The following is a 26,288-nucleotide window of genomic DNA, read 5'->3' on the forward strand; positions in this document are numbered from 1 at the left end:
ACTAACATAAAGTTGCTATCAATGGTAATGTAAAGTTTCTTTCGTAAAAAAATCAGCTTCTGTTTGTTAGCAAAGCTCGAAAAGTAGTAGACTTCAATAACAATTCGAAAATTAATGAGATAGAAACGAAGATAGAAATTCAAAGAAATATGAATAAAAATCAAAGTATATTAAGCATATACTGAATTGTCACGCTACGTAAGATTATTGATATGCAACATTTTGCTGCTAATATAAATCCTTGGGTTGAAAACACTATCGTCTATCAATGTCTGAACTACGAGTATGACTCATGGTACGCCGCTTTTTCCATAAGCATTATAACATCTACCCAGACGATTATATCAAGGGCCCCGGTTTATATTAAAACGTATAATATATGGTTCTCCTACCGAGCGACTTTGAGAACGTAATTCGTCATTGTCAATCCGTTCGCTTGCTCAATTAAATAGATGATTGACACTTGAATTTGAAAAAGTTAAGGCAATTGATGGCAAGAAAATTCAGCCTACTTTTTAAGAAGCTTAGATACGTTTACGATTACGGAACTAGTCGACAATGGTCTTAAAGACTTAAAAGATTAAATCGAGTGAAGAGTTGAAATACTCAGAAAATGTTTAGAACATTTGGAACTATTACCACCCATAGCTGGACAATAAAAGAATATAAACGATTCGCCGTATGACATGTAATCTTAAGATAATACGTTAACCTATTCCAAAATACATCTAAGAAAATTATCTATTGTTGTTCGCATATTATACGGAACATTTACGAGATGGGACGGAACATTTTATTATCGTGAGACTGCAGACACGCATCATCTATGACATCAAAACTCAATATCCGTCCGATACATTTGTTATAGATTTCACATTTCTTCCAGCATTAAGTGCTGCGCCAAGCTATTTGTTCGGGATAATATTTTGAAATATACCACTTAAAGCGACTTTCCAATATTAAATTTGTCGTGGCTTTAAAGTTTACGACTGCGTGGCAGTCTAGTATTTTTTTTTGTTTGAGTCATCCGTTGGCAATAGTCTTGTTTGACAAGAACCTAGAGTTAAAGTAATTAACCATTTCAGATAGAATTATAATCGAAATATTATTAAAAGTGACAGAAATAGTATGTAAAATTAATGTCGCCTGCAACTTTATACTTAATTAAGACAAAAGTAATGATTTTCTAGAAAGAACGAAGAGAACCTGGGATATCGTGTGGTTTATCGCCTATTTTGAGACTAGGAAATAAATTTTATTATGTCACTAATAGCTACAGATATCAGGGAGGCTTTCAGAAATATAATTATTTATGGTTTATCGGTTAGTTGCTTACCACTAGTAAAGCCTGTAATAGCCACATAAATTCAAGTTAATACCTTAACGTGCGTGATTTGATATAGATTAAAGAGAAATACGTCTTGGAATTCGCACTTAAACTTAAATAATTGGAAGTCTGTATGCTTTTAAGTTCTTATGATATTTATTGCATAGCAAATAACAATAACATAGAATTTATTACCTCATCAACAGGGTTATAGTTGTATTTTCCCATATATTCATATAATTTTATGATTATTTTAGTTTCATTATTACTCAAATCTCTTTAGAATAGACTGAAATAAGCAATAAAATATCTCGTATTCTCTCGTTGCCTTTATATTGATAACTGCCATCTTTTTTGTACAAAGATACTTCAAATATTTACTGTTATGGCTATAATGGGCACGTATATGGTCACAACAATTTTGATGGATAGTTTAAGTAAGGTTACGGTTGCAATATTTTTAAAAGTATTAAAAGAAGTTACCACACCAATTTGCCACATATGGCATGACCGTCTCGCAGAATGAAGAATCGTCCTTCCGGGAGACTCTGTCGCCCATAAATTCTATTTGTACAGAAGCGCACTAAATTGTCCCAGTGGCCGAAAGTGCCGGAGTTATTGAGGAAGATGGATGATACAACCCGCTTAGTGGTCCTTTCAGACACGACTGGGGTATTTGGTGTTCATTTAAAATTTCGTATGGAATTTGTAGTTGATACTTAGTATATTGACGAACAGTTAGTACTAAGTACATTATTTAATCGTCGAAGAATTTTCTATGCAATGATTCAAAATATATAAAATATTACTCTGACTCTCAATTAACATTTCGGTATGTTAATCCTATCATCATCAATACATATATTAATTAAGTCTTATTTTAATAATATTTTAAATAACTTTTCATGAATAAACATAAATTAATATCATATTAGACAGTTGGTCCTAATACTGGAATGTCAATTAATAATAAAATATGGCCAAGTAAAGCTCATTAAAAATAATGCAATGTGTGAAAGGGTATACGCAACTAAGGATAGATAAATGCATGAATGAACGGCACTGTAACGGATTTAGCAAAATAAGGGGGGCAGGTGATACTGTCGTACATAAATCCTCTTTGGACTGTCGCATCGTCTCTGCGGCGTGGCACGCGGAACCTCGTCTTATTGTGGTAGCATTTGTTTTGTTCCTAATGGCTGGCTGCGTTATTTTAGATCTTCTATCTACCTATAAAACTATTTCAACCAATGTTCAATGTTCACTTTCAGACCGAAGTATATCAACCTCTAATTCAACATTTGCGTTGTCTGTACCCATAACCACTTCATCTATAAATGTTATTCCATTATTTGTATCCGAAAATTCTGAAATATTTGAACAACAATGTACCTTGTTGTTTTGCGAAATAAATTACAATAGTTCCGAACTAAAATGAAAATGAGTAAGCAAATAATATATTTGCGAACAAAGTTACTTTGTTTCGTTTTAACAAGCAATTTCATGTGAATGGAACACAGAAAATAAACAACCTCCGTACATTGGAACGGTCGGGTATGATATTAAAATCAGGAAGGTATTTTCATTAAAAAAAAATTAGAAGTCGAATATTTTATTCGGATTCGAGTTAACTCGATCTTAGAATCCAATGAAAGTTAAATAACGCGGTATTATCCATTGTATCCTTAGCGTTCCTGTTTTGTTCATGCCTCGCAGCGTGCATTGCTATTTTAGATTCGTGATCTCTTAATAGTACTCGCAATTCCGATACTAGCTACTGAATAAACTTGCCTCACAAATCTTTGTTTGGAAAGGACGACAGTTAAAACATTGTTCGTTTCATTTATCCTTTTCTACTCGTTCTAATAGAACTTTCTTATTATACGATATTTTTGAACAATTAATTTGATATTTATTAGAAGTGTGTTAGTATATTATCGTTCCATACTTTTATTGATATTTATTTTAAGTAATCCACTGTAATTAGGAAATTAGTCGTTGTCAACCCAATATTGACGTTCAGCTGGGTACGGATCTTCTCTCAGAGAGCGGTTTTGTGCCATAGTCCATCGTGCTGCGCAAGTACAAATTAGTAGACAAAATTACACTAATATTTCAATAATTTAATTAACATTTATATCTTCTTGACTTAAGGTAGCAAACACTAAACTAAAGCAGACGACTATTTCAACGCCGTATTTAACTGATATTAGAATGTTCTCTTTATGGAGCGCATTAATATTAGCGGATTCAATTTATCTGCCAAGACTTGCTTTCTTGTTTCCACTATTCATTGATGTGACAATGTACCTAGCTTTTTGCTGTTGATTGAATTACTACGCCCATAAATACCTCGGGAACGTTGAACTCGTCTGAATACAATGGGAAGAATGGGGATCGTCAAGGACTGGCCTGTCAACTCGCCATACTTCAAGCTACCTTGTGGTATGTAGTTGAAAAGAGACATGCTTTAAAGATTCAATGAATGGATATAAATAGTTTTTTGCAATTAATACATTTCTTATGTTATTAATTGGAATTGCGTAACAACGATTAATAAATAATAAAAATTTACAAAATATAAATTTTGATTTAAGAATATCATAACATACTTTACAAGAAATAAGATAAGGTTAATATTTTATAATTAAATAGCTTTCTAAAAATACTAAGGAAACGAGTCACGCACATACACGTCTGAATAATCGTTCCATTCAAGTGCCTGTAAAACTAACAGTAAGAATTTATTAATTGACCAGTTCGTGTGTTTGGTATTTGCTTCCAGTGAGTACGCCAGTCTTCGCGAATTATGAACCTTACTGCCATATAGATACAGAGGGAAAACTAGAACAGGTTGAAAAGTAAATTAAGGTTCAGTTACTCTGGACTATACTTCAAGAATAGGTTTGCCATGACTCATAGTTAGACTTTGTTTATAGAAGCGCGGAGCGTTAGAAGCATGGCGTTGCTTTATTAGGTAAATTGTTTTTCTTTGAAATACATAGTAAAATACTTTCACAAGTAAGTTACTTTTTACTACTGTACTATCTTGGGACAACTATTAATTTAATTATTAATATTATTATTACTATTATTTAATATAATTAATTATTTAACTGCAAAAACTTAGACTACATAAAGCGCATAGCTCATTGACTTTTAAGTTGAATACTATCCCATAAGATTGCATTATTTTCAGAACACTTTAAACAATATCATAATGATGTAGACACGGTGACAGAAAGCGCTCGAAATACATACAATATTTTCTTTAGAAAGGACTACAAGTTATTTCTATATTATTTATTTACAATGACATAACATATACCTACTTATTGTACATAGGTACAATCACTTTAATAATGTGTTATTTGAGAATACATAATGAATTAGTAGCGCGATACAGATCGTAATTGATTCTTCGGCATAAAATATTTGAATATGTTATTTACCAAGAATTAAACGAAATAAATCGCTACGCTCCTCTCCAATCATGGCTTTAGAAACGCCAAGCGTCGTGTGCACGCAATTATCACCCTACTGTTCGGTAAATAGTGCTTTCATAGAACGCGCATAAATTGTACGTACCAAAGCTATCACCGCGCATTTATTCTCGAATCAGATTAATGCAAAGTATCTTAACATGAGAACGCCATCTAGTCGCGTTGAGTACGAGACATGTTTTATAGTCATTTTAAACTTATTTGCTGCTCACTGCTGGTAATAATTCTCTTTTAAAGTGAAGGTTGAGGCCATAGTTCTCACAGTGGCCAAGGGTGGATTTGTGGACTTCAAACATTTTTGAGTTTTTGACAGTGCTTTTAGACATGTAGGTTTTCTTACGAATTATTCCTTCACCGTCAAACCAAGTGATTATTAATTTCCAATACACAGATTTAAAAATCTGACGCGCTTCTATGGGATTCGAACACCATCCTAGCTAGAGAGACTGAATTTCAATCTTCAAACCTATAGGCTATATCAGTGCTCCTAAGTTTTATGGCACTTACCATTAACGTCGTATCATTGATGATCATAAATTACCGATAAAGCTTTATTGCTTATGATATTCATTCTCTACCTTAATCATAGTAGGAATACGACATTTAATTTCACCCTTATTGCTTTTTGTACGCATTCTCGTGCCCAAGGACACATTTACATTTAGATTGTTGCGATATAAGCTGTGTTCAGGTGTAAATTCTTGGTATGTGCTAATGTTGTAGGTAGCGGAATTTTATTATCTACTCCCACCGCATACGTATACTGAATGTACTCCCATGAAGTGTTTATGTTAAAAATATGTTGTGTAAAAAAAAGTATTTTTACGGTTGAATTATATATTGTGCTGTTAAGAGCAATTTGCTTCCACTTCTTATTCCATTTTCTTATTCACCTCCACAATACGTCTATTGAGAGTAGCAATAAAATCAAGATATATAAAAAGACCATATGAATTGAATCTGATTGAATATTTTTAAACATTACAGATATTTCCAACAGTGGCTCATGTGGTTTGGTAACTGTCGTTGCCTTAAAGGCAGCCTAGTGGGCATGAGCGAATATGCCCCGCTCGCTCGTAAATCAGTAAAATTAAATTTTGTCCCGATTTTGAAATATTGGTATTCGAACTATAAATTTAATCCTGTCAACTATCTCGGAAGCTTGTTAAATTCTTGTATTTTGGCCATTTTCTATAAAAGGTTGGTACTTTTCTTACATGGGCTTTTATATGCTCCTCATTTCGTATATGTATTTATTTCTTTTGAAGAATTACCCGTTTGGCACAATCATCACAAATTTGGTATTTTTACAGAAGGTTCTAGATTCTAGATGTAGGTTAGAAGGTTCTAGATCCGATTTCTAATAAGACAACTGCGATGGATTTTCATATTTTTTCTTCATGTTATCACGTTAGAAATAAATGTGTTGTACCACTACCACCGCGGGGTACCACCCCGGTCAAACAATATTGGTTCTTACAAAAGCAACTAAGCCAAAGAAACATTTTATGAATGAGATAAAAAGAAAAAAAGCGTATTTTTGAGTAAATATTTTTTATTCATTTGCCATTTCACACTCAAGAACAAATTTTAGACAGAAACTGTTGCATTTATAAAATTAGTTAGACATTAAATGGAGTGCATAGTAAAATATAGATACAAGCGCCCCGCAGTGCATTAACGACTTAACCGTTTAGTCGAACTAGGAAACTCATTTACTACCCATTACTGAAGCAACTACTGTAAGCAGATTAAAATGCATGCCAAAAGTTTAAATTTATGTACCGGACGTGGTCTTCAATTAAACTTGTTACAACTCGTAACTTTTACTTTATGTATGAGCTTATTATTGAAATTCAATTTGTCATTCGTTCATTTGTTTTTGGTAATAATAACTTTGAATTAGTCTATCTTCAAATTATTCAAATTAATGTTATTTCATATTCTTAGCATGCAACGCCAAATACACCTTTCATTTAACGTTCATGTACGTATATTTGATATAAAGAATATAATACCCAATGATTCACGATAAAGTTTATATACCTGAAGGTGGTAGAACCCTTTTGTGGTTCGACTCCGGCGGCACCACCGCCACACTCATTTCTACCTAATAACAGCAGTGTTAGGCGCTGCTGTGTCCATTTTGAAGGGTGTGGTAAGGGAGACAGACTTTTCCTAGGCGTTCTTGCTTAGTCTTCAGGGGTAGCGGCGCCTCTGTGGCCGACCTCAGGTAGGAATATTTAATCCTATCTGGGGTTGAAGACTTTTAAGATTAGAATGAGAAATGTTTATATGAAATAAATCGTATTCCAGTAATTTAATTAGTACTGTTGAAATTAGACCACAGCATTCAATTAACTGGTTCTGAAACGAAAATAAGCGAATAAATGGGGTGGAAACGCAAATAATTCGTAAGTTTCGTGATTTATAAAAGATTTATGGCAGTATAAGTCTTATTTAATTTATTTTAATCATTAACATAGTTATTTTTGTATAAAATAATAGACTACATGTATCTAAAATGTACTCAGATAACGTATAATATAACAAAAACCCAAACATTTATTAAATCTCAGTCATCAATATTTACTGTCATACATAGATATTCCACGCATAAATAAAGAATTTATGTTACTGTCTAACAAAAGTATTGCAAAAGATATACTCTCCCTGAAATTTTATGTTGATTACCCAACTTTGTATTGTTTTGTTTTTCTTAAACGCAGCATCTGTCGTTGGCAAGCCATGCAATGGACTCGTTTCTATGCTCCAAACGAGTATCTCTGTCCTAAATATACCATTTAAATTCAACAGCAGTTACCATCTCTTTTTCCGACCGTCATAGCCTATTTATTGTTCTCCTTTATGGCGATTCCTTGACTGTTTCTTGCCACATACTTTAAATTGTCCGGATGACAGCTTTATTTTGTATACTGCATCGTTGGAAGCACAAATTAAAACAAATTGGAAATACGTCCACTTTTTAAACGGCATGTTGTGGCATATTATAATGAGACTTAGATGTTATTGAGCTTTTAAATTCAGTTCCTTAACATGATTACTTATAAAACTGATGGTAGTGGTTTAGAGTAACGACAGGGATGTGTCTTGTCAAACAAATGACATTAATTGGCTGATCAATATTGAAATTCCTTTTGATCCCGAAACTTAACTTTACTTTACTCTAAATACAAAATTAATCAGAAGTCTTTATAAACTTCACATAAACGAAAGTTATATTAGATGTATCTTTGGATATCGATATAGAAATCAAATCCTTTACAGCGGACAATAAGGTAATCTCTAAAAGCTCCTCTTTGAGAGATAACGTTAATGAATTTCTTTCATTGAGTATTCACAAAGGCCACGGCATCCCGCTTAGATGTGAATCGGCCACGATTTCAACGGAAAAAATAAACAAACCACAGCCGCATCAAATTGCGCGGAGTGAGTGCGAAGAGAGGTACCGCGAGCACTTTCTCATGCAAAAGTCGAACGGTTACTTGAATTCTTAGCTGAAGCACTTGTCGGTTTTACGAGCGTAGAGCGATTTAATCCACTTAAAACGCAGAGCACAAACTCGGAGCCGACAAAGCTCTCAGCCGCTCTCATTTAAAAATGGAAATAAACCCCCGGCCATCTTTGACTCGACGCGAGACCGCTGTGTGAATTCTAAGTGCGCTTCTCCACTGGCTAGTTGCCGATTCTTTTCAATTTGACGGACCGTATCCTGTCCGTACGAAAGAACAGTATCTTCGCTAAGTCTTCTTAGCTCCATGGACAGTGTAACTTCATTAAGTTGCTTTAAAAGCTTAAGAATGTTCAACTCTTTCGTCCTGTCCTAGACATTCTTAATTCAAACTAAACTATGGAAGTTTAAATATTTTTGTAGTGAAATTATTTTTTATGTGATGTTTCGTTACACTTTCATAAATCATTTTTTATTGAAAATGTACTTTAAACAAATATCAGTTTGTATACTCTAAAAACAATTTCAGAGATTAAAATATCAAATCACTGTACATGCACGATAACTGTGATACTAAAATTCCTCTTCATCCATCAAACGTTGAGCAATTATAAAAATATTTGTTTCAATAAAAACCAAATGAAACGTTATTTACAAGTGGTAATTTGAAGCGGGATAGGTCTGAACTCGTGCCGAAATGGTTTTGCGGTGATACCGTGTTTATCTAGGGGAAACAGGGAATTATTCGCCCGCGGACCATGTCTTTGGTTTCCAAGTCTTAATGAAAGAGTTCGTTTACGGCCGAGATTATTTCACTTTTGTTTATTTTGTTACTCTCTGGCTTTCCGTGGCGGTCGACTTAACTTGCTCCCTCGGTGTTATTAACTTTGATTTTCTGTGCACCATCGCAAACATTTTACTTAAGCGCTTTCACAGTGTCCCTGGGACTTGTTTAAAGTGTAAGTGCCGTGTTGTATTGTAATTTACTTTTTAATTCGTTATGTTTGTTGGACTAAACTTGTAAAGTTTCGTCCAGAATTTTGGATTTACCTGTTCGTATTCTAAATTCGTGGAAACCTTACCTGAAAAAATGTCATAACGATTTAGCCAAATGTTAATATTTTATATTTAGAACATTCGCCGTTATGACAACGCCGTTGTGACGTTGATATTAGAAAGATATGTACCACCCAATCTTGTCATTTACATACACAATATTTTAGCGCACCTTGCCAATTAACAAAAAATAATCTTCTGTTCAAGTCCCTTTGTTTTGTTTACCCTACAATTATGTGGCATATGAAGTAGTGTAAACCTGTAGCTAGGTACTGCCTACATATACAATGGTTTTCCACTGTAGTTTGCAAATTGGTGTCTAGGGGAGTGTACAATGCGCGGCGACACGGTTAAGTGTAACTATAACCGTTATACACAACCAGTATACAATAAAGTGCGTCGTGTTTTTATTATGGATTATTTAAAAGATTTTTTTAAAGTAAGCATTATCAATGTATTCCGGTTACTTTCTTATAAGAACAATTGAAAATATTACTTAAGAATACATGATTACATTATTGAAATTGTCTAAATAACTTCGGTAGTAATATTTTACTACGTGCATAATTTTTTAAAAGTTGTTTTAAAATAAGGAAGACTTTTGACGTAACAATTAATGATGAGACATTAAGCCTTAACTGCCCCGAAATTGCCCAATTAGAAAAATCCTGCAACACTTTAATTGCGCATAGTCAAACAACCCCGAATTTTTCCCTAGTTTAAGGAATTTGTTTCCATACTTTCGAAAAAATAGAAGCGAGTGAAAAAATATGATATTCATTCAATATACAAAGGAAGAGACAAGAGTAGATACTAAGGTTTTAACATCAAGTCATAGGTATAGATACCTGTGATTCTAGCCGTTTCCATTCTATAGCGGACATTTTTTATTTATTTTTTTGTTTACAGACATTATTTTTATTAAATAACCTTAACTTAAAGATTAAAAACGTTAAAATACATTTTTAAAAAAGAAACAATATTTAAACTAAAACTAATAAGATTAACACAATATTATTTATAAATAAAATAAATGAGCCAAATCGCTAGAAAATAAAATAAAATCTGTTTATAGACTAATTAGTATTCCATGTTATCTGTTCTACGTATCCAATTAAAAATAAAGAAGAAAGATATAATGGAAGTACACCATATTTGGTTAGTAAACGATTATTTTTAACAGCCCAAATGAAATTTACCATTCACCTTATTCGCTTATTTTTCATCTATCGGGTTTTATTGAACATTTCTGTTTGAAGGCAAATTTTCTTTTATATCGTTATCGTTTATTCTCTACCAATATAGCACGGTACTGATCCAGGCCTGGTGATTTTAATTACCTCCTTTTCCATTTTTTCCTTCACGTTTTCAACGGAAATTGCGTGGAAGGAAGGGAGCTTGAGGGAATGGGTTTGCACGTACCAAACAATTACTGATTTAATTCTCACTTGTTACATTATTATGGTGGTTGCATGAATTGTCTTGCTCAGACTGACTGTTCCGCTGCAGGGGTTGTTTATCTCTTCTTTTTTAGTTCGCTTTTTTTTATTTACTTTATGAATTCCCTGCTTCCTACTATTTTTGTGTTTTTAACTTACAAGAAAATGATTTTATTAAACTAATCTTACCAACAAAATGTATTAATCTACAATTCAAATACGGTGTTCAAGAACCTCTGCCGTCTAGTAACGTAGGAATTAAATATTTTAATACAATAAATTCGTCAATAACTGAAAAACAATACATTCATATAGAAATACTTGGATACTCCTGTACGGAAGTTCCATTTCCTTTATTACCTATCCGTTAACAAGAAACTGTGACTAAATCCAAAATTTCTTTCAACAGGATGGCGACCGAGGTTACCTGGAAGGTCTCGCATCACGTTACGCGGACCTCTTCTCCACCCACTACGGCGATGTCCTCGACCACCTCGAGGAGTTGAGGAGGCACGAGTGGGATGAAATGTCACCAAGAATGAGGGTCCTTGGCGGCCCCGGAACACCCCAGACACCTCCATCGGCAAGTCCTGGTTCCTTAGCTCTGAACAATTTGACCACATCGCATTCTCAGCCGATCTACGTGCCTGGAAAGTATTCGGTAAGTGGTTTATAGGTACCCCAGTATCATCCCAAACTAGCGTAACCTATGTTGAACAAGAATTTCCAACTAACAACTATGTAAATTGGAAAACAGCAGCTGAAGCGGTTGTTTTATCGCAGATACTGGGGCGATAGTTCCCCGTCGAACAGAGGTTGTGTACCGCTTTATAGAATTAAGATTGAAGATTGATATTCCCCATGATTATATTGTTATGCTCATCAAATCGGAACGCATCATTCATGATACATTGGGTCCTATAATTTAATACAGAAATAATATTTACGATGTTTGTCTCATGACAATGTTAAATATTATTGTTATCTATGATAAAGTATATTTTATCATTAATTGATTACTTGGTCATCCTTCGTTTCACATTATACCGTCTTATAACAACGTTTCCCACACATTTTGAGTCTGAAATAGTAATTATCGGGATGGTTAAATTATTAAAAGTAAAATATGGTATTTCTGTAAAGAAAAAAGACAACAACTTTTATTACAAATCCATCATATCGACCTTGGGCGCAACAAAAATGTATGCAAATTTGATAGCCCTAAAGCGAAAATCCAAAATTTTGGATAATCGCATGTCCTAAGTATGTCTTTACCCGCATCGCATTTGTTTTATCTTTGTAATTTGAGAACCGTGGATCGATCTTCATAAAACAAAGCCTACCATTTGATATCCCTCATTACCCTCGGGCAGATGAAAGCAATATATATTGAAATAAGAATAAGATCTTAAGGAATTCGCAGTGCAGAGAATATAAATATTTTGCTAAATATAACTTCTTTAAAGACAGTCATAACACATAGTGATTGATCAGTAGACAATATTAATACTACTGGTAGTTGTGAGGAAACGTTCATAATTTCGATTTATATTTTTAAATTTCGGAAATCACCAAACCTTGTTGGACTAGCGTTATAGACTAGACCACGACTACAGACGGTTCAAAAATATATTTGATGGTGACCTTCTCTTTGGTATACAGGTCACCATACTACTAGGTACAATATGAATTGAGATCTCTGTCCTGTGTTTAGATGTTTGTTTGTTTATCTTTACGGATATCTAAAGGACCCCTAATATAATCCTGGTTAGAAGCTAAGAGTACAAAGTGTCATTTTACCCTTGAGAACATTGTCTCAGAATTGAATTTCTCAGAAAATGTTAGATTAAGGCTATTGATTGCGGAATATTCTAAACCATTTATCGGTCAAAGTGATTATAATGAGTCAATTCCTTTGGTTCTGGAATAGAATGTTGCCATTATTCGACTGTACCAAGTAGTTAATTAAATAGCAACAGTGCCGATCTCAAGTGTTGGAATGTCTCTTGCAATTCACAATCGCAATTGCAATTCGTATTAAAATTCTCAGTAACTATATTACACAGTAGTACATTTAACTACGAAACTAAGTATCTAAGTAGTTTTTGTAGAAATAAATGTATACAGGATAATGACTTATGTTCACGTCAAACGTTTTGAAATCATGATTGGCAATAATTTTATACATTAATGCAAATTAAGTGTTAATTCAAATTATCGACGTATTTAATATGCATAATCGACATTTGTAATTAATAATTGAGATAAAGTTATTAATCATTGGTATATTCATACAGAATAGGTAGTTATTGATCAAGATAGCGAGCCAAATACATATGTTAGAGTGGTGCCTTTATTGACTTGATTGTTAATTTCTATCATATCAGGGGATCTTCCAAATATGATGGTCAGTAGGATGGTCAGCAGTGGCCACTTGTCTTCGGGATAATGCATGTACACTAGTAATACAAGTTTGCACTGAATTTATTATCATTAAAATTTCGTAAAACAGAGTAGTAGCAAATCTATTTCCGCTCTCTACCTTCAGTATGGTGATGATGTGTTCTGGTTTGAAGTGTGGTTAGGGCGAAAAATTTACATAAAACGTTCGAACTTATTCCTATTTAGCAACACATCTGTGGTCAATTTCTGGTTATTAAATCTTATTTAGAGTTGATGTCAAATGCACATGGGCCTCAGACCTTACCAAGTAAATTGCATGACCGTTAAATCCATTGAAGATATCATAAGTTTAATAATATTTGTATTTCCACAGCCATCAAGCTGCCTAACCGACAAGGAAGAGGACGAGATCTACGGCTTCGGGTACGGTGTCTTCGGCAAGCAGATGCTGCAGCGGCAACAGCAGCAGAAGCAGTTGTTGCTCGCACAGCCGACGCAGCCATTGATGCACAACCAGCAGCACAACTATCAAAGGTCAGTACTCTTAAAGCACTTTGTGAAAACACTTCGAAACACACATTTTGTCTAAGAAATATATTTTTTGTGTTTAGCTTTGTGAAACACATGGTTTATCCACGAAAGATAGAATATTACGTATGAGACTCCATTTCTTTTAGCCATTTTCTCTATGTATGCTATGATTGTAGTGTATTAGTAAGTACCCTCATAATTAGACACTAAACATAGATACGAGTACTGGTGTGAACTGAACCAGTAGAATAATTACTATACAAACTTTTAATTGTAACTATTGAGAAATTTGTGTAGTAATCTAAAAAAGTTTTGAGATAAAAGATCGCCGTTATTCTGCTAAGTCTACCATTTCACGAAAGTTTTATCAAAAACTATTCAGTCGTTTACTTCTACTACGTAGAGAGTACTCGTATACGTACGGTATACTCGTATAGCCAAAGAAGTACGAGTACTTAGTCAAGTAAATAAAACAACCTTATAAAATCACAAACAGGCTTCGATTTTATTTATATCTGTCGTTATCTAAATAAACATATTTCATCCACACTTTATTGATTTCGCATAAAGCAAATCAGATACGAATAAAATATCGCAGTGACATCTATTATATAAAGGCGTGTACACAACACATTAAGAATGTCCTACCACGCAAACACCCGATTTTAACGGGTGTACTTATTTTCGTCGATTATGCGTGAATAAGTGTTATGTAATTTCTGATTTATTATATTTCTTAAGTTATGCTTTCTTTATTTTTTCGTGTATTCGGTTTTCATGAAGCTTTATAATAATGATTAAGTTTCATGATGATATGTATGATATTATTGCAGCCCATATTCATTAATAAATTAACTCCAAATAAAATATAGTTTATAGTTAAATTTATTACGTTTCTTACTTTAAATTTCATGTATATAACTTGCTCTTTGTACAAATAAAAATTTATACTCCAAATAGCACTGGAAACTTATTCAAAGTCAGCGAAATGGGTTGCTGTCCGTGAAGACTGAGATCATTTATAAGTATCTCTTGTCAAATAAAATCAAAATTCAATCAAATATTTTTTTCAAACTAGATCTTAAATTATTTTTAACGTCATTAGTTTACCAAATTTCGCAAGGTGTTTAGGAGAAGAAGCGGAGAAAGAAATTCCATAACACCGTTCGAATCAGAATATAGCCTAGCCATATATGTAGCTTGTAACCCTACTCTTACAAGGCAAACATAGATGTCACTGCTATTGCAGTTTCACCAATAGATGTTATGTGCACACGCCCTTACACGTCATCCTAAGACAGATAAATTTCAATTGTGTAAACGAGCAGTAGGCGTTATGCCACATAAACATATTGACGATACTTCGTAAGGAGTTTCGTATCGGAAGACGGAATCTATCGGAGGCGAGAACGTCGGTTCCTCTCTATAATAACCACAAATCAAAGTAATGTGTTTACTCCTACGCATATTAATTGTACACATATTGAAGCTGAACGGTTATAAGTCTTGTTTGGGTATCGTTAACGTTTCACAATGTTGAGTATACAGTAGCTAAGTCAACGTCATAACTGAGGGTAACTATAACGAATTAACTAGTTGTAAGTGTAACTACGTCCGTATTTTGCGAGACGGGAAGATTATTATTTTCTTTATTTAGGCATAAGTAGCTGTCACACGAGCACTAGTCATCTCTGTGCAGTTCGCCTCTGTGCTTAAGGAAACCTTATGTTTATGAATCCTATATTCCACTAATATATTCACTTCGAACTAAACATTTTTACCAATTTCAAGGTATCACGTGGCATTCAAACTAACTCTTCAGGAGTAGCAACGCACCTGTAGCCGACCTCAAGTAGGAGTATTATTCTATCTGGGGATATATACATATGGTCATGGACGGCCTTACCACCACATGGCACCACCGCCACACCTATTTCTGCCTAATAATAGCAGTGTTAGGCGCTGCTGTGTTCCGTTTTGAAGGGTGTGGTAAGGGAGACATACTTTTTCGAGGCGTTCCAGCTTAGTCCTCAGGGGTAGCAGCGCATTTGTGGCCGACCTCAGGTAGGAATTTCTATTCCTATCTGGGGTTGATTACAGATGTCCATGGGCGGCAGTAGCCGTCTGCTACTTCTATATTATAAAAGAAAACATGGACTGCATGCTCGTTTGCTACCCCTTTAACAAAAAATATGGGATTCTTATATAACTGAGTAATCTAAATACAAAAAAATATGTATTTGCAGTCTCGTACGCTACTTTAGCAATGTAGTAAGTAATAGTAAGTAATGTATGTATGTAATTTAGCTATGTAGAAAGTAGCGTATAAAACACACATTTAAAACAAAACCGCCCTACTCTGTTCTACCTCGACATCGAATTATTCGTGATTACAAGGTGGGTGCGGTCGTAAATTATTTCGTCTACAGGTGTACTCGAGATAAGGTTTACGCAGCACGTTTTAGGGCTAATCTAAATTGAAATCGGACATTCGATGGGCGACAGGTTGCGTATGGTAGGAAAACGCCTTTTACCGCACTTCCGTAAAACTTGAGTTCGCTTGATGACCTGATTGATTGGTGTGGTGTAAAAGAAGTCCCTTAAGTCTCATATGAAAGGTAGAACTTCGTAGTTGAACCGTTACACATATAGTAGATGTGTTAACTTGTAGTAAAGAATAATTCACGCAGCAATGTTTTAATAAGTAGCCAACAACAACAACAAGCCAACACACAACAACAAGCAAGCCCTAACTTCCTTGCTCTCTTAGAGGCACGCACCTACAATTTAACACAAAGCTACATTGGTATTACAATTTTTCACTCACTTTACTGGCGAAGAAAAATATCGTGAGTAAGCCTATATGCTAGAGAGTTCTTTAAAACAAGTTCTAAGAAAGGGTGTGCGTCGTATGGACCATTGCGGTGAACTTTGGCCTAAACCCCTTTTTGCCCTGCGAGGACACCCTTGCCCAGCAGTGGGATGATAATGGGTTGTCAGGGTCTTAGCGGCTACATGTGTTTCAAAGCCATTGCCACACAACATTCCAACTTAATCATAAGGAGTGCTAAATGCAACTGTGCTCGACTACAAACAGACCAGTTCTATAAGGATTTGGTTACAGATGTCCATGGGCAGTGATCATTTAACATAAAGTTGGCTGCATTACATTTACTGCTTCAATCCCATAAAATAATACATCATATTCATGTCAGGTTGGTATGCTAGCAAATTTAGAACCTTGCAACATTTATGTAGTACATTCATATTCATAGAGATAAATCTTCTTGACAGATTTAAAACCGTGTTATGACTGCGGTTACAAACGAACCAAAGTAGATCATTCGTTGAATAGTCAATTGTACACTAAGCTGTAAATTACGTTTAAGACAATATGGTTTATCATTATAAACTTGTATGTGATACTGGTATAAATAAAACGTTAGCATGGTGGTGTAAAGTTTTAGTATTCAAGCTGGAAGTTCTGAGTTCAAAATTTGGGAGAAATACCTTTTGTTTTCGCATTTACTCAGTTGTTTAGTTAAATATTATGTTAGTTGTCAGTTACCATCAAGTAGATTGCATTTCTATTTGGTCAAAAACACATCAAAATCGGTCGCGTAGGTTTCGATGAATCATCAATCCATTACTGTCCCACTGCTGGGCACGGGTCTCCTCTCAGAATGAGAAGGATTAGGCCATAGTCCACCGCGCTGGCCAAGACTTCATATACCATTGAGACTTTTTATTTATAAATCTATTCCTCACGATGTTTTCCTTCACTGTTTAAGCAAGTGATGATTTATTTCTAATGCGCACATAACTTTGAAAAATCAGAGGCCTGGGATTTGAACCTCGGACCCCGCAGAGTTTCTTAACCACTAGGCTATCACTGCTATTCGATAAATACGAGTCACGAACTGCTCAATATTTACAAGTAAAACCAATACATTAGAAGACGGATAAATAAATTTTAATTAGCGTAGTCAGTGTCGATAAACATAGCTATTGGTGAGGCATTGTTACTATCAGTTGAAATATACTATCCCCGGCTTATCGTAAAGCATCAAATAAATCAGTTAAGATATCCAGTTCGCGTATCGAGAAAGGAAACGCGATTGAATCAGTCGGCGATCGTAGCTAATGATTTTATTTAAGCTGTGAGAATTTGCGACAAGTTAATGTGATCAGTATATGGATCTAGTGCCGTTGGTTTTGTTTTGAGATGAAGGAGAATATGGAGGAGAATATGGAGTACGAGCTTTTGCCCGCGGCGTCGCTCGCGTTACGAAGTAATATTTTCATCCCATATTTTATCCCCTTGGAGGTAGAATTGATTAAAATCCTTTCTTAGCGGATGCCTACGTCATAACGTCTACCTGCATGCCAAATTTCAGCCCGATCCGTCCAGTGGTTTGGGCTGTGCGTTGATAGATCACTATGTCAGTCAGTCACCTTTGAGTTAGATATAGATTTAGAGATAATAGTGTATTTTTGTATAATTAAGGTATAAGAGAATATCACGCTATATATTTTATAAAATAGCACTGATTTTATTTACAAGCAGATAATTTCATAGTTCTGAAAGCAAATCATGGATTAATTCATTTTACCTTTTGTGCATAAATTTAAATATTAATTAGGTTGTTATTTTTGAAAAATCCTACAATAACAAATGTTCGTAAAGACAAACCATTGAATCGCTTTTAACATCCTTTTTAACTTTAAAGTAATTTGGCTGCAGTCGCATTTATCAACGAATCTTCTCAATACTATTCAGACATTTGAAGAAATGCGGGTACTCAATTTAAAGATGATGTGATTGTAACTTTACATTTATGTTTTACTATACTTCAGTATTAACTCTTTTGTTTGTAAATCGTTCTATTAAGGCGTATGAATAAGCGTGCATATAAAAATATTTTAGAATAATGTTATGTTCTATGAATCTATGAATTACCTGCTCATAGTAAAATAAGTAGTTTGTATGAAATAAAATAAGTTGCCTTTAAAAACGTTTAAGGCAGATGGTTATACCAACTTCATTTTAATAATGACCTCTAAACTTCATGCCGCATTAAAAAACTGGCAGGTGGGTATACAATCAAATGAATGTGGTCATCGCGGCACATAAATCAAAATTATCTTTCAACATGGGATTAGAAAGAAATAGAGCGGGCAGCATTCGTTGGAAAACAGAAATTCAATTTCTATTTTTTGCTGCCAGTACCCTTACCATGAGTTTTTACATTTCGACAAATATGACTGTTTTAGTATTTGTTTACGTATTTGCCCATACGATTTACAGCCAGCGACCCTAGCGGATTGTATCAAAACTATAGTGTTAGTAACGTAACATTAAATGTCTACCTTACCACATCCTTCTAGTAGAACATAGTAGAATAAGCAACTCTATAAACATGCATAAAAAGTTCTATCACCTATAATATAAAAGAAAAAAATACTCGACTGCTTATAAATAACTGAAAAAGTAATACTGCATATGTTACTTCAGCAATTTAGACGAATCCAACGACACTTCATATCTTAAAATCCTTCATGTTGTTTGAGCCGCAATGTGAGCCAGAGAATGAGACATACAAACATACAAAACATTACCTTCTGAAATCGAATAACAATACTATACTAAGACATCAAGTACATCAACTTTAATGCTCGCAATCTCGATCGCAACAAACCATTGACAATCTGATAAATCACAAACACCAGCTTCATTCATAAAATCGGCAGCGTTAACAGCGAAGTCGCCTACGCTCCCGTGTCGTCGGATGCTAATTAGATCTTCGTACAAGCTGGTTAGCCTAATGAATTACCTCGTAAAAACCCACCCGATCGCATGTCGCAGTCTCTTGTACCATTCGACTGGTTGCTGCCCACGAATGCACGTGGTTGTCGATTTATTCGCGAGATGCCACCTGTAGATTTGTTTGTGTGATAAGCTTTGATTAGAATATGTATATTGTTATATTGTTAATAATGTTTTTATTTAATAAATGAATTAAAACGATAAAAAAATTGTTTGTGGTTCTTATTTGGTTTCTGCCTAATAATAGCTCTGATGTGCTCTGGTTTGAAGCTTGTGGTAAGGAGGAGAAATTGGCTCTCTACATAACTTAGTCCTTAGGTAAAGCGACGCATGTGTCTGACTTCAGGTAGGAGTTCACTTTCCATCATGTGGATCGCAAACTTATTAGCTACTTAAAATTGAAATTTATAAAAGAGATAAAACTGAAATTGGTCATACATTCCTTCTTTGACTGAGTCTAATATCATCTTGAATGTAGTTGTATAAAAATACGTTAAAAAATTGCTAGATATTAGAACGATATTTTATGCTACGTATTACCATAAAAAATGTGAAACACTAAATCAAAATTCTTGCATTAACATCTCACATTTTTTGCCTAAAAATATTTTCTCTTATCTTTAAAATAAACGCAACGAAGTGAAATTTATATTAAATGGAAAGAAAAGAAAAATGTAGTAAGTAATCCTTTTCGGCTTTCATATTACCTTTTTATTAAATTCAAGCGTTATAAACTTCATATGCAAACATTATTACACATTACGTGCTAAGACTTAAGAATTTTCAGAATTTCATAAAGCCAGCAAGAATATGAAAGAATTTAAGGAGTTCATCACACTAAGTCAAAATAAGACCCTCTTCTACGGCGGAATATTTGATAAGTCAAAATTGTACCTCTAACGAACCTACACATATGTAAATTCAAATAGAATTTTCACAAATTGTATTTCATTGACTTAATAGGACAGTATTGACGTATGACGAATGTATAGATCGAATCTTGGTTAACACGTGCTCTAGTAGTTAGTGTTTAGATGTCAGACATATCAGATATACTTGGTTGCTTTCACATGATTACTAACTGGATACACAAGTATCTATATAGAGTTAGATGAAACTATGGACGCATTTTTTAAATAATGATACTTAGCGATAAACAAAAACAAATGGGCAAGTCGGACGCACAAAGGATTCGCCGATGCTTAGAAGTTCTTCGCCAATAGAAAATCTCTTTACATCATCTATTAGATCTCTGGTAGATCCAACCACAGTAGAACCACTGCCAGAACCATTTCAAACGTGAAATGTGCGTTATGGTAGCAGTTTTGGTGCAGGTTGATTTAAAGATGAGGTTTAGTTTAGTTTTTTTTTTATGTAAAAGGAGTAATTAACACACGAGCATGCAGCCCACTTGATAGTAAGTGACTACTGCCGCCCATGGACATCTGTAATCAACCCCAGATAGAATTAGATATTCCTACCTGAGGTCGGCGTCAGATACGCTGCTACCCTTGAGGACTAAGCTGGAATGCCTCGGAAAAGTATGTCCCCCTTACCACACCCTTCAAAACGGAACACAACAATGTTTAACACTGCTGTTATTAGGCAGAAATAGGTGTGGTGGTGGTGCCGCCGGAGTCGAACCAGTCGAAAGGGTTCTACCACCTTCATAGTCCCCAGCAGTTGGAACGCTTCTGCGATCAGCTGGAGGTAGAACCCCTATTTTATATGGAGTTGGATACAGATGTCCTTGGGTGGTAGTTATCACTGATTATCAAGTGTACTGAATGCTCGTTTGCTAGTTCCATCTTATAATAAAACCCTAAGATAGTTTACGATGCAGTCTTATAAATCTTTCAATTATCAGTTATATCACATGTAAGCTGTAAATATGACCTTAATATTAACAAGGGTACAAAAGTACGCTCAAAAACAAAAACGAATCGTGCGTGGGCTTACGAAGTAAATGAACAATAAATTTGGGTCGTTATGGGCACGATAAATTACTTTTTAATCATCATAAGCTGCAACAATCGTGACCGGCTACAAAGTAGTCGGTTATATCACGTTCAAAAATATTTTCGTAATTTCTTTTATGAACTACTGAGAATAAGCCAAATTTATTAACAATGCCATCACTGTCAATGCAATTCTGTTTCAGTGCTGGACACAGATCCCTTTACAAAGTGAGAAGGATTTAAATTACTTAGGTTTTAGTTCACAACGTTACCCATTTGGCGTAATCTGCATTTGCAGATTCATACTTTTTGGAGTTTACTCCTTAAGAAACGATTTGAGTTATAAGGCCCGGTACGGAAATTTTATGAGGAGTAAAATCAAGTGTAACACGAAAAGTTGAGGCGTAACGTAGAAAGAGACAAACATATATATCCACACTGTTCGAATTCGGAGAGAGGTGAGGGGGCTGAGGGGTTGTTACTAACCACACTTGAATAAAAAACACACTTATATGTTCCACTGAATATATATTAATAAATTTACAAGGGGCCTCTTATAGTATCTACGAAAGGTTCTCAACAGCGTGATTCAACGGCTGTTTTAGCAGCGCCATCTAGTTTAATATTACGGAACTATCATATACAAATTATTTGAATATTGAACACAAATTTGAATATGGAACACACACTTTACGCGCAACACCAGTGAAGTCACTGAATAGAAATGTTATAATTTTATTTTTTTGTACTAGTGACGTGAAGGAATGCGTTGTATCGGTAAAATAGGTTCACAGACTACATATTAAAAGTATTTTTAGCCACAAATAAAACATAGATAATTTAAAATAAGCCAAATACGAATATAATAATGATCCATTACAATCCCTCCTTTTTATTAAAATCATCATATCCTCTCAAAAAGGAAGTAGCGTTTTTAATCAAAATATGAATCAAGAGTGCTTTTATTAATTTAAAATACAGTAAGTTCAAATCCCATATGAAAGTAATTATTACAATAAAAATAATTAGCAATATATAAAACATTAAAACGTCATTAACTAATTTGTTTACATTTTTGCATAAATTAAGTTATAGGTTTGATCATTTATAAACACTGTGCAAAATATGAACATTGGCGCCATAATATGATTAACAATCTTTTAAGAACGTTTTTAAAGAAGAGTAACATATAAAATCAGTAAGCAATTGAATAAGATATAATATTAGCAAAATAAGTTTTTAACATAAAGAGGCTTTTGTAAGTTACTGATATATTAATTTAACTTATAAAAATGGATGCATTATTGATCAGCACCATCTATCAACGATAAACGGGCAAAATCAAAACAGTATTATTTAATATTTATTACAGAATTATTGCTAATGAATTATGTTCAAAATAAGTTATATAAAATTAGCAATACGTTTAAAATGAATTCTAGAATTATAAAACATTCAGAAACAATCCAAATTACATATAAAAACATGTTTATTGAGTCTCATATAAATTGCATCCGTAAATTGCAACAAGGATATTTTATAGATGGCAAAGAAATTTTAATTATTAAGTTTTAAGTTATAAAACGTTTAACATTGTTTTAAATATAAATAATTATATTATATTAAAATTTACTTTAATATAAACAATTATATTAAGTTACCATTATAATATTTGGAACCAAAATACATAGATTGATAAACTTGCAAACTTACAATTTATAAAACTTGCCACTAGATGGCGCTATTATACCCATGCGCCCATATATACATCTATATACAACGTACATAAACAGCAACCTAGCCATCAAGTTTTCATGTTTTGATTTTAAAGTTTTCTTGTACTTCTATGCATTGATACGTGTATTTTTATGTACTATTAAACATATCATCAAGTGATTAAAGTTGAAAAAATATTTGAAAATATACAAGAAATTGATTAAGATGATAATGAAGAAGAATCCAAAAAACACATGGATGCGGTTAATTGGTTTTTTCTATTCGATATATATCATAATTATCGTTCGTAAGGAGTAAACTCCAATCGTGCGTCGTAGCTGACACACACACACTTTTTTATATAATTCTCAAAAATCTTCATTATTAAAACAAGTCAACAAGTTTTCTAAGACACTTATAAGTTCAATGTGCCTAGGGTGCCTATAATTCGACCCAAGACCTTAAGAGTGAGAGGCCGAATTTCAAATCACCACACTATCATTGTGTACCAATGCCGCTGTGGGGTAATTGCTTTGAAAACAAGCTATACCAATACCACGGTTGTTTTAAACCGGTACCAATTTAAACCGAACCACTAAGCAGAACAAGATAGCACCAACATAACGAAGTACTGCGCATTTATGCAGGCACTTAGATAAATCCCGGAGAGTTGTGGCGCGTCCATACTATAGCAATGGCCGCCCGAATGGCCCATTTGACATGTGATTCCACATACAAGTCTGCAAGACAAATGAATATGGTTCGCCATTGCGATGTAACATCTTTGCTTTGACTTTTCTGGGATAATTTGATCACGATTTATGCGAGACCCTTTGCTTGTGGGCTGCACTTGTGGTCCGTCCACAAGTTCACCCAGAATTTGTCATATTTCTTTAAACAAAAACTTTAATGTATTTGGGACAATCTGGACTTTAGATTTATTCGAGCTAACGGGACAATCACGGCAATACATAGACAGACTAACCAAATTCTAAAGGAATATTTAGTATCATACAAAGGCAAAACTTGAAAAAAAATAGAATAGCCATACTAGTTTATCGTGGGCTTTTATTTGCTATTTCGAGCGTAGGAAGCAATAATTTGTTCGCTGCGAAAGCACTCTATGTTTTCTATCAAAATCTATATACCGTTTTCGTAAAAGTCGCAAAATAATTAGTTCAGCCGTTTACATAATGACCTTTCACGAATGAAAAACAAAAATATTTTCAATTTACAATCAGAGGTTAACTTCTAAGAGTCTTCTGTGAGTTAAGTTAAGAGTAACCTGTGTGTTAAATATGTGTAACATACAGTTTAAATTTCATTCACCTTACATAAGCTGTAAACAAACTTGCACCGTTAATCTTGCTTGCAGCAATCGCGGCATTACCATTTTCGCGAGCGCATCCCGGTCCCGTATCTCGCCGCGTCGTTGCCAGCTTGTTAGCCGACTGTCGCACCAGTGTTAATTGAATAACTTGCGATATTCCTTCCTGATAAACTACATCACTCTAGAACGCAACTTCACAATGTTATTAGACCGTCTTTCCGTATTGTGGACAAAGAAATAAATAGTACTAATGTAAGATCTTCTCTGATACATAAGTTAAGTGGATGTATCACCACTTACAGGCCTTTGTTAGCCAATAACCGTAGATCCTGTGACTTTTGAGCCAATCAACTTGCAATTTTCTGTTTCTACCTCCTGGCAAGCTCGCAGACTTATCTATATGAAGAAATATTACTTATAAGACGTATATTTTTGTCTTCCTCTATAAGCATGGCGTTTACCTCAACTTTTACTACTGTATACTTAATACTGTATACCTAACTTTTTTCCGTGTTCCATTTCTTTTTAATTGTATTTTCTATTCCAATTGCAAGCATTATCTCTATCTGTTTCGGAATAATCATTGACTCCTCCAAGTTGTTCTATTGATCAATTAAGGTTTATTTGATCAACATTTCAGTATTTCACGCTCCGTCGTGGCGCAGTAATTGACTCCAAGACATGCCGATTTAATGTATGTCACTGTACTAGATAGCGTTGTCCCTCGGTAATAGACTGTATCAACTGTTTTAGAACACTTATATCGGATAAACTTAGGAATTACTTTGTGTTACTAATGACTTTGTCCAATCTTGGAACGATACTTATAATAATTAATATAAATACCAAGTTTTATAGCAACATATCTATGGATGTATCGAGTTGAGAAAAGCCGAAAATTCGTTGGTGCAATGCAAGCGATTTCGGCATTCACGTGAAGTTTTTGAGTCGCTGTTTTTTTGGTCTTCGTTCGGAAATTTCACTTTTAAATTCAAGCATTTCTCTTTAAAAGTATCACTTGAAATACTGCACTAGGCCCTCTTTATAAACCTCAATTCATTTGAGACTAAAATCTTCAAAGTCACCGCATACCTTAAAAAGTAATTTAAAGCCAGTTGGATCAATATCAATATTTATTTACTGTACCTACATATTTTGAGAAACTCAATACAGTTAGAATTTCAAATACTTGTGCACAATATTTTAACGGCTGAATTTTAACTTTGATGAAGTAATATCAAACATAAGTGTCACATGTTTCCATTTACATAATATCGGTCGAACCAAATTGCTCTGAAAATCAATATTTATTGCGTCCACACCGATGCATTGCCGATATGATACCGTCCATGTGTAATTTGTCACGTTGTGGTGAATTAATATCACTTATCTTTAATACAAAGTTTAATTCTCACATGAATATTGCCATGTATTGATATTATCAATTTCTTCGTAACGGTTTAATTTGGTTTCGTATATTTTCTTTGTATTTGTACTAATCAGGTTTTTATTTTTAAGACATTTATTTGAAATCAATCCGAAATTGGATTAAAGGTAATCTTTTGCCACCCGCGAATAATCTCGGGTGGCAAAAGATTATCTCCTTACTCTTATTATCTAAGATTTAACGCTACTTTTAAAATTCAATAAATTTATAGTTATTAAAGGTAGCAGTCGATTTATTTTTAAACATTCGATCAAACTAAATTGGGTTTAGTTGGTATTG

The 26,288-nt window shown here is 34.0% G+C and overlaps 1 protein-coding gene across 8 annotated transcripts in view; it reads left to right on the forward strand.

Moving 5' to 3' along the window:
- Nucleotides 1-26,288, forward strand: part of LOC140750345 (uncharacterized) — a 177,461-nt gene that overhangs the window by 126,089 nt on the left and 25,084 nt on the right. For 7 of the 8 annotated variants that reach the window (XM_073083811.1, XM_073083812.1, XM_073083817.1 and 4 more), the window contains exons 2-3: nucleotides 11,207-11,458; nucleotides 13,574-13,734. In XM_073083811.1, coding sequence (XP_072939912.1) covers nucleotides 11,207-11,458; nucleotides 13,574-13,734 — 413 coding nt within the window. The remainder of the gene's footprint in view (nucleotides 1-11,206; nucleotides 11,459-13,573; nucleotides 13,735-26,288) is intronic. The other variant, XM_073083813.1, reaches the window with a different exon arrangement.

Source organism: Epargyreus clarus, unplaced genomic scaffold (assembly GCF_041222505.1).
Source record: "Epargyreus clarus isolate Ecla_fem2 unplaced genomic scaffold, WU_Ecla_fem_2.2 ptg000019l, whole genome shotgun sequence".
In the NCBI taxonomy this organism is placed as follows: Eukaryota; Metazoa; Arthropoda; class Insecta; order Lepidoptera; family Hesperiidae; genus Epargyreus; species Epargyreus clarus.